The sequence below is a fragment of the Mchenga conophoros genome, linkage group LG6, assembly GCF_057382185.1.
Source record: "Mchenga conophoros isolate Kocher_MC1m ecotype Shallow Benthic linkage group LG6, M_conophoros_male_GT1.1, whole genome shotgun sequence".
Lineage (NCBI taxonomy): Eukaryota > Metazoa > Chordata > Actinopteri > Cichliformes > Cichlidae > Mchenga > Mchenga conophoros.
The window spans coordinates 21,003,516-21,013,422 of NC_140531.1; the positions used below are offsets into that span (position 1 = coordinate 21,003,516).

Genomic DNA, 9,907 nt, shown 5'->3' on the forward strand with positions numbered 1-9,907 from the left:
TAATTCTATCTGCTGCCTTTCCTCATTTTCCATCTTCAACATCTTTTTCCAATATATCCACTGTCCCACTGCACATGCCACTAGTGGAATACATAAAATATACTTACATACACAATTTGAACACATAAAGTTACAATCACAATTATCTTAGTTTTGTATTTTCTAATTAATTTTTATTTCATTTTGACTTTTTGTTTTTTAATTAGGTGTAGTTTCAGTTAGCTTCCAGGGCTTATCTTCTTATTTTGGTTTAACTTTTATTGTTTGAAAATGTTGAGTTTTTATTCAATTCTGTGTTGGTTTTAGTGTTTTTAATGATTACTGTATGGAGGGCAAGTGTCAGAGGCCAGATTTAGTAAATTCACCACAGGCATTACAATAAAAACACAACTTTTTGAAAGCAGTCGACTTACAGCCTCATAGATGTCCTCAATAACCATGTCCTTTAGCAAACTAACAAATACTAGAACCAGGGTTTTAGTTTTCTAAGTTTCAAAATTGTTTCAATTATGAGGGGGGTATCTAAAATCTTTTTCATGTCTAGTTTTTCATGTTTAGTTTTGGAAAGAGGTAAACTCTTTATCTTGTTAAAAGAACTCTGGAACGAGAATTTTTAATTGGAACTGTAGTTCTTTTCTTATATTAAAATATCTCAGGGTTTGGATGTGCAGTCAAAGTCTACTTAAGTTCTTTAAACTGACAGAAAGAGCAGTTGCACTGGCTCGGCCCACAAAAGATCAAAGCGGCTGTTCCAACGCACCGCACCACGTTCCAATTATTATGCAAATTGTGTTTAAGTGTCATAAAGATTAAATAAGTTGTTTTTTAAATTAAACCCATGGATGGAATTATGTCTCAGGACTCTTTGTATCACTGAAAACAATCTCGGACACCTATGATCATTAGTTTGCCAGGTGAGCCCAATTAAAGGAAAAACTACTAAAGAAGGATATTCCACATTATTAAGCAAATCCCCAATTTTCAGGCAGTATAGGAAGGAAAAATGATCCCTCTGCTGCTGAAAAGTGTGAAATAGTTGAATTCCTTGGACACGTAATGAAAACCTTAGATATTTCATGAAAATTTAAGCGTGATCACCATAATGTTAAGAGATTTGTGGCTGAGTCAGAGCACACACGTGTTTGTGCAGACAAAGGCACAATGATGAAGGTTTCTGCCATACAAATACATCAGATTAAGAGAGCAGTTGCTAAAAGGCCATTACAAAGCAGCAAACACATATTTGAAGCTGCTGGTGCCTCTGGAGTCCTGCGAACATCAAGGTGTAGGATCCTCCAGAGACTTGCTGTTGTGCATAAACCTTCTATTCGGCCACCCCTAACCAATGCTCACAAGCAGAAACGGCTACAGTGGGACCAGAACTACAAGAAGACTAATTTTCAAACAGTTTTGTTCACTGATGAGTGCCGTGCAACCCTGGATGGTCCAGATGGAGTGGTGGATGGCTGGTGGAAGGCCACCATGTCCCAGCAAGGCTGCGTCATCAGCAAGGAGGTGGTGGAGTCATGTTTTGAGCCGGAATCACGGGGAGAGAGCTGGTCGGCCCCTTTAGGGTCCCTGAAGGTGTGAAAATGATCTCTGCACAGTATGTGGAGTTTCTGACTGACCACTTTCCATGGTAGAAAGAGAAGAACTGTGTCTTCTACAACACAACCATCTTCATGCAAGACAATGCACCATCTCATGCTACAACAACAAGAGGAAAAAGGAGAGGACCTCATGGTGTGGTACCCATTCTTCCCCAACTTCAGTCCTACTGAGAACCTTTGGAGCATCCTCAAGCAAAGAAATCTGAGGGTGGGAGGCAGTTCACATCCAAACAGCAGCACTGGGAGACTCTTCTGACATCCTGCAAAGACATTCAAGTAGAAACCTTCCAAAAACTTACAAGTTCCATGGATGCAAGAATTGTAAACCTGCTATCAAATAAGTGGTCCTATGTTAATATGTAACTTGACCTGTTAAGATGTTTTTGATTGAAATAGCTTTTGATTTCAATGAAATTGATCTACTAATGCTGCAAATTCAACAAATGACCATTTTCAATTCTCTACAACCTATAAAATCTTTTGAAACTCTGTGTGCGTAATAATTTGGAACAGTGCGTTTTAAGTTTTTTTATTTAAAAAAATTTTTTTCATTGGGAGTTTTGTTCAGTAACACTTGAATTATACTCTATTGGTCGATGACTCAAAAATTATGCCGACTGTCATTTGAATCCACTATTTAGGAAAAACAGAGAAAAATATCATTTGCATAATAATTTGGAACGCGGTGTATGTGGTCTATAATTTAAAAATGGAATTGACATCTCTTGCTTATCAAATTCACAGTCACAGGGGGCTGGAGCTTATCCAAGCTGTCATACGTGGCAGGCAGGGTGTACTCTGGACAGGTCAGGGCTAACACGTGGAGCCAATCATTCAGCTTCAGATTCATATCTGAAGTCAATTTTGAGTCACTGGTTAACATGTTTCGACTCTGGGAGTTTAAAAAACACAGGACCTTCTTACTGAGAGGCAAAAGTGCTCTTATCAAGAAACCTGATCCTCCTCCCCTTAGACAACCTGCAACAGGAAACTGAAAGTCATTTGACAAACATTATAATTTAACGTTGTGGTGACATAAAAACACATTTTAAGACAGCTATGACGACAGAAATCCATAAAGGCAATGAACCAACCCAAAGACTGGAAAAACAGCAACAGCAATAAAAAAAAGGGTGCACACTCTGAAACAGAGAATCAATAATGCTCGCTATGAAGTCACTGGCAGTCTGTTATATCACCACCAGAGAGGTTAAAGGTGACCTGTTTCCCTCACCTACATCGTAACCACCTCTGATAACTCTGGCTTTACAAACAGCACCGAGTTCTACAAAGTAAACAAGCATACTGTCAAATTTTTACCAACTACAGTTTAGAGATAAGCATTTACATTACATATGTACTCATATGCTGCATTTCACACTACTACAAGCCACTATCTGAAAGGGAAAAATTCTACCTTTTTCACAGCTGTATGCACTTGTTAAATTTAGACCGTAGCCAATAAACAACTTAAACTGCAAACAATTATGGGAACCATTATGTAATCTTTCTATTTTGGATACGACGTTCACATCCAATTTTCTGTGAGATTTGCAGCTTTGGGAATTGGAAAGCCTCTTTAAGATGACTTTAGTATTTTTAAACTACAGCAAATTTAAACTTTTATGAAACTTTAAAAAATATATATACTAGAGGTGGACTGAATTATAATATCTCTAACATTGTATTGCTAAAATTCTTGTTGACCGTTGATCCTGAGGTCCCCCACCAGAGTACTTCACTTTTTTTTTCGGTCCACTTAAATGTTTCAAATCATCAAACAAACTCTAATATTAGAAAAAGATAACCCAAGTAAATACTAAATGCAACTTTGTATTTAGTATTTACATTCAGAGAAGTTTACAATTCACCAAAAGTCACCCTTTCCGTTTCTTCATTAGGTTTATCTGCAAACACCACACAGCTAACTTACCCCATTGAACTCTCATGGAATTGTTTGAGTGCTTGACAAAAAACAAAACAAAACAAAGAAACCCAATCCCAAATCTAAGTCAATATTTTCAAATGATTTAAGATGAATGCCTTTGAGAAGTCCAGTTATTTTCTTTTCAGACTACCATATATGACATATAACTTTATGACTATATAACTTATTTTAAAGAGTTTTTCCTGGTAGTGGAAAGCATCTATCACATACCACAGTAACCTGGAGCACTATAATATTGTTTATTTGTCTTTAAAAGAAAGCATAATGAACAGCGTCTCTGCATAAAGATCCTGGCCACTGCATTTCCCGGATTGTAACACAAGAGGGAGCGCTTTTGCCATTAGAGCAGCTATTATTCCTGTTGTTGAGTATTTGATCACAAGCCTCCTTTAAAGGATCTAAATTCTCTCTGACAAAATTACAATATAATTTGTTGTGGAGAAAATGTGTTTATTGTAAGTTTCTTGTGGCTCAGTAGTAATGTAAGACTTCTGTAACTGCTGATCAGAAACATGCTGTTCAGCAGGAGATATCTGCAGAACGACATGGAAAGATAAACTGGCGGTGTAAACGCAAAACGTTGCCAAACGTGTACGTTTTGAGTCTTCGTTTTAAAAGTCAAGAAGTTACCCCAGAGTCTGATAAGTCTGCCTTCCTTTCTAATTTATGAAAAAAGAAATCAATGAATCACAGTTAGGAAGAAGGAAGAGCTCTGTGATGATGATGATGACTATGTGGGACTTTAAATATGGGCGATGTGTCTTTCTGGTCTTTGTCAGTATCAACGGAAGGCCCTTCAGAGAGAGTTGGACTAGATTTGGACAGCATCGCTCTGAGACAAGATGTCCTCAACTTTATATATTACAGTCCCAGATGCTTGTCTTGTGTTAATATGACTTAAGTGTTAAAAGCTTTAAAGAGTGTAATGATAGTCAAGGTTTCTCCTAATCGAAACTCAGGTCAAAGTATAAAGACTGTAATTTAGAGGTATGTGAATGTTTGTATTTTATGCAACGTTCACACATATTTCTGCAGATTTCTTTGCTACTCTATGATTAAATAGCATTTTTCTGACAAAGGCCCAGATATTACTTTAGGTATAGTCTGAATTTAAACGGACAAGCTTCCTTCTCTAGCTTTAACGGCTTAAATAGTTCCAGTCTTCGTTTTTCAAAGGGGCCCTGAAGCTGCTTAACCATGCAGTCTGAACTCAGCTTAGATCATTTCCACGGGCTCATTGGGGACCGTGTGAACTGCTGCAGTTCAGGCGGAGGGTGGCGCACCAAGCCAAAGGATTGTGTCTGGGACCCTCAGAGGTCACCACGGGTCAGAGCGCAGCGCCTGACAACACGGTCCACAGCGGCTACTGCTGCACACTGAGCCGCTGTTAGGCTTCGTGACTGGAGGCTTGTTTATGGTGTTTCAGTGGGGGGTTTTATCTCGCAGCGATGCCATTTGCAATAAAATAAAAAATAAATTATTATGATTAGAAAATAACCTAAAATGCAAAGATTGCACCAGACTCCCACAGGCATACTTGTCAGTCATCTTAAAAACAGATCCTCTGGGTGAATATTATTCTTTTATGTGCAAACTGGAGCTTTGAACAGCCAACAGAAACCATTTGAACATCCACACTGAATTTCTTTAGCAGCCCGCTGATATAACTGTACAAAAAAAGTTAATTTTAGCAAGAAAAAACTGATCATGCACACATGAGCAACATATAACATTATCATACAAAAAGAGTCTTAATCATCTGATTTATGTTCAGATCTTGTTGATCTACTTTTGCATGTAAAGTAAAACTAAAAAAAATGGATTTAACATGAGCGATGTGTCCTGTTAGGAATACTATAGGCTCACTTTAAACATACACTATTACACTATTATTAAATATATACAATAAATTTATTAAAATGTTCACAAAGAGAATTCACATGTGATTTATATTCAGTTTGCTGTGTTACATTTTCGCTAAGATCTCTTAAATGTCATTTTATACCACTTGCCATTTTGTGCCATTTTAGGGGAACAGAGTGATATTTAAATGCATATTTATTCATATGCGCTCTTGTGTCAAAAGTCCGCATTAGAGTTTATTTCTCAGTAAATTGAATTAAATTAGCTAATACAAAAGTAATCTACACATTTTTGCTGTTTTTTAATGCCGTAAGAACTTTTTCTTTCTGTGGTGTTCAACAGGTGCTTGCTTTGCGACTGAATGCAAGTGCGCACGAGATAAATCAGCCCAGAAAGCGCGATTCTGTGCCCAGTGAGTGTACAGACTGCAGCAGTTTGATTTCATTCAAAGTAGATTGTTTAATATGCTCTAAAAAAGATAGTAATGCTTTTGCTCCTGAACAAACTAAAAGTTAAGCAGTTAATTTGCTGCAAAAATGTTACAGAAGCTGAGAAAGAAGGAGAAAAGGTGTGATAAAAGCTGACAGATGAGTGATTTCATTGTCAAGGCACAAAAAACTATTAATATGTATCCCATTTATTAAAACATTCGAAGTTTTACCAACAATAATTATCTGAATATGAAATACATTTAATGGATCACTACGAAACAAAAACCGTTAGGCTGAGAAACCCCGACTCACGAGTTGGTTTCCTTCTGACGCAACTCTGCCGTTTAAAGTCTGACAGCAAAAACTTCCAGTATTTAATTCAGTTTCTTTTACAAAAGCAACAGCGCACAAGTCCCACAATATTTCAAAGGACAAACACATAAAAAAAGTGTTAAAAACTCCACACTCAAGTAATTGGATTTTATGCCCCCGTCCCGCACGCTCGCGCCTTTCTCTCCATGGTGCTCTAAAAACTCTCCAAAAGCTTCAGATGTCTTGTGAGCTTTTCTTTCTCGATCTCCGCCGCTTTTAATTCGTCGACATCGCTCACAGGATCAAATATATCCAAGCACAGTGAAAGTTTCGAGATTAAAACGTTCTCATTGGAAGAAAAAAAAAAAGGAGCTGGATCAAACTGTTTTGGCGCATGAGAGCACTTTGAATCTGTGAGAAGGAGCGCACACAATAAATCTGTTGTTAACCTTGCTGTGAAAATATGTTTGAAGAAAACAGCCAATTGTTGTATGAAATGTATTCAAGTATAAAATAATGCCCTTTGTTTGGGAGAAAAACTTCAGCAATGTGAGGGTACAAAAGTCCCCTGTGGCATTTACCAGCACCCTTTGTGCTGTTTGCGCTTTGGCGTCTCCACTTGGCGCATTACCCAGGCCCCTTTAAACGCGATTGTTTCTTTCTTTCTAATGACATTTACCGGATCAAAACATGCTGTTAATTCGATCAGAAAGCTTCACCCTTCATAACAATGGCAGTATAATTTCTCCCAAAGTTTGTTAAGTTGACCGAAATTAGGCAAATGAATAGGGGTCTCCAGGCTACCCATCTTGCAGGTGACGGGGAATAATGCGCGTTCACACCAGCTGCATTCTTCTTTATTTCTCCCTTTCTTTCACAGCATTATTAAAATTTAGGCCAATGAAACTATTCATTCGAGTGAATAGACATTTTCTTATAGGATAATAGGATACAAATTGAGCCTCTCCAAAGAGTCTCCAGTGGTGGGTAACCCTCGTGTGCCAGAGGCTGCTGGAGACGCTGGCCTTGACGCGGACGACGCTCGTGTGCCAGGGCTAATCACACACCTGCCGAGGAGTCCAACAAAATAAAGAATGTAAACAAAAAGCTTGCCATCTCTCATAAAAGATGGACGTGTCACCAAGTCGTGTGAGAAGCGCCGGGAACAAACGGGGGGACTCCGTCTCCAAAAGATCTCCCCTGAACTTGGCGGAACAGCCTATTAAAGGCTTACTTAATTACTCTAATGACACTGGACAGGCCTTAAAACTCGGACCGGGCTTGGATGAGAGTTAAGATCGCTTGCTGGGATTTGTAAACAGGCGATCGTGTGAGAAACGCGAGTTGGAAGAAAAAGCGATTCTTTTTTTCGCCGGCTTTGTTTTCAGTGCGCACAGTGCGCCCCGCCGGATCAGCCGATCCCAGCGCTCAGTTCTTATTTCCCGCCTGGGTTGTTACTATGCAAATAATATTCCAAAAGTAATCACGTGTCTTTTGAACAGCCACGTGGATTAACAAAGCAGGTTTGCCCCCCTGCTAGCCTATGGCTTTAGATTTTTACTATTTCTTTAACTGATCCTAAATGCACACATTTACCCAATGCATGTCTCTAATCCCATGGAATAATTTACACCATGAATGCGACAGTCCCTTGGATGGATCCTTTATAAAGGACAGCTTTCTGCTCAAACCTCAGTCTTCTCCTTCACCTTCCAGACCAGGACATCTCTACAGCTTCGAGCTAAATTCATTTTTAAGACGTTTATCAGGGATTCGTTGATGGCATCTAAAATGAAAGACAGGAAGGTATGCGCTCCCTGTGCGCTCGGCATTTTGAGGACAGAAATAATTTGGAACCTGGCACTTTTAAAGACTTTTGAGTACACTGTTGGAATTATTTGCTTCTCTATATAGCCTACAGCTAAAAGTGTAAAACTGCTATCTTCCGGACTTTTCACTTTAGAGGAGTAAAACGCTTTTGTGCATCTCCATGTGGCGCGCATTAAAGAGAAGCCTAACTTCTGTTGAGGTGAAAGACCATATTATGCAGTTCGGCAGTATCTGGTGGCAGCAGTGTGAACACATTTATCACAAACCTTTATAATCTGTTACACTCGTTAAACGATAGTCAGAGTATCGTTTACTTGTCTCAGAGATAACGAATTTGTCCAGAGCGCAGGTGGCCGCTGCGCGCTCCTGGAGCAGCACAGCGCGCGACGCGCAAAACCCGCCAGGATTTGTAGCTCTTCTTAGGATCTCTTCCACATTATTTCGTATTATTTTGAAAATTGTGGGATTTCCTTTCTAAAAAAAAAATAGCTTGTTTAGGACCGTAAAAGGGCGGCAATACAACGATTCCGTTTACTCATGATATCTCTTTCCCTGTTTTCACAGAGAACTCCAATCTCCCACAAAGTCATCGAGAAAAGAAGACGGGACCGCATTAATCGTTGCCTGAACGAACTGGGAAAAACAGTTCCAATGGCGTTGGCTAAACAGGTACTGTGAAATGTATCGCATATTTATTGTTGACTAGCTTTATTATATAACATCTAAAATGACAAATAAAAAAGTTAATAGGGCAGTCCAGTCTTCTATATATGTAAACATTTTAAAATGTTTTTAAAAATAATTTTAACGATTCATTTTTTCTCAGAATTCTGGAAAACTAGAGAAAGCTGAAATCTTGGAGATGACGGTCCAGTACCTGCGAGCGCTCCACTCAGCGGACTTTCCCCGCGGGAGAGAGAAAGGTCAGTGAAGTCTTGTACTTTACGCATGACATTGCCATCGTCCTCTCAGCTAAGTTAATAGCTTCAAACGTGCTGGTCGTGTAAAATTTGGCAGACTTTATTTTTTTAATGTATGTTTCACCGCATGCCCAGTTTTACGCACCAGAATGAGCCACAAAAACCACGAAGTGGTTGTTCAACATGTCACCCGCAGGGTTCTAACCAGCACTTATTTTGGCTAATTTCAGGCGAACTACTTGCTGAATTTGCAAACTACTTCCACTACGGATACCACGAGTGTATGAAGAACTTGGTGCACTACCTGACCACAGAGGATAGAGCTGAAACCAAAGACATCAAGTACGCAAGGATCCTCGCCTTTTTACAATCAAAGTCCCGTGTGGTCACCGAGCCTGTGTTCGGCTCTGTCGGCGCGATGCCAGAACCGTCTGAATATCTCAGCCAGCTGCATTCCTCCCCGGAGCACCAAAACCACAGCCCCAGTGACTCCGTGTACCAACAGAGTCCACCGGGACACTTCTCGTGGCACAGCTCAGCCCGCAGTCCAGGCATCTCATACCCAACAGTGCCACTCTCTGCCCACACACAACAGCACGGTGGATACTTGTCGCCGGTACCGGGACTCGATCACCACTATTTCAACTTCATCGGGCACACGCACGCAAATACGTTTAGTTTGCACAATGCGCAACACGCCATGTAAATAGCCCTGTTTTATGTTTTTTATTTATGCATATGGATCATGTAAATGTTGTGAATAAATAGAGTATTTCTGCCTAAAATACTGCTTGTTTTGTTATCATTACACTTACATTAGGTGAGCAAGAGGGCCCAAATCTCCGAATAAAGCAACACACACACACACACACACACACACACACACACACACACACACACACACACACACACACACACACACACACACACACAGAGAGAGAGAGAGAGAGAGAGAGAGAGAGAAAGAGAGAGAAAGAGAGACATAGCAGGATA

General features: G+C 39.6%; 1 protein-coding gene across 1 annotated transcript; it reads left to right on the forward strand.

Moving 5' to 3' along the window:
* The first annotated feature begins 7,802 nt into the window (after positions 1–7,802).
* helt (helt bHLH transcription factor) lies at positions 7,803–9,690 on the forward strand. Its single transcript, XM_085278638.1, has 4 exons — positions 7,803–7,970; positions 8,559–8,663; positions 8,821–8,917; positions 9,145–9,690. The coding sequence occupies exons 1-4, from the start codon at positions 7,803–7,805 to the stop codon at positions 9,618–9,620; spliced, it is 846 nt and encodes a 281-aa protein (XP_085134764.1). The 3' UTR covers positions 9,621–9,690.
* Positions 9,691–9,907: the final 217 nt, after the last annotated feature.

What these genes read in the sequence shown, in the direction of transcription:
- helt (XM_085278638.1), top strand. Translation starts at nt 7,803, where the DNA reads ATGCGACAGTCCCTTGGATGGATCCTTTATAAAGGACAGCTTTCTGCT. An exon ending in CAATGGCGTTGGCTAAACAG is followed by an intron (nt 8,664 to 8,820) that starts GTACTGTGAAAT and finishes ATTTTTTCTCAG; the next exon opens with AATTCTGGAAAACTAGAGAA. An exon ending in TCCCCGCGGGAGAGAGAAAG is followed by an intron (nt 8,918 to 9,144) that starts GTCAGTGAAGTC and finishes GGCTAATTTCAG; the next exon opens with GCGAACTACTTGCTGAATTT.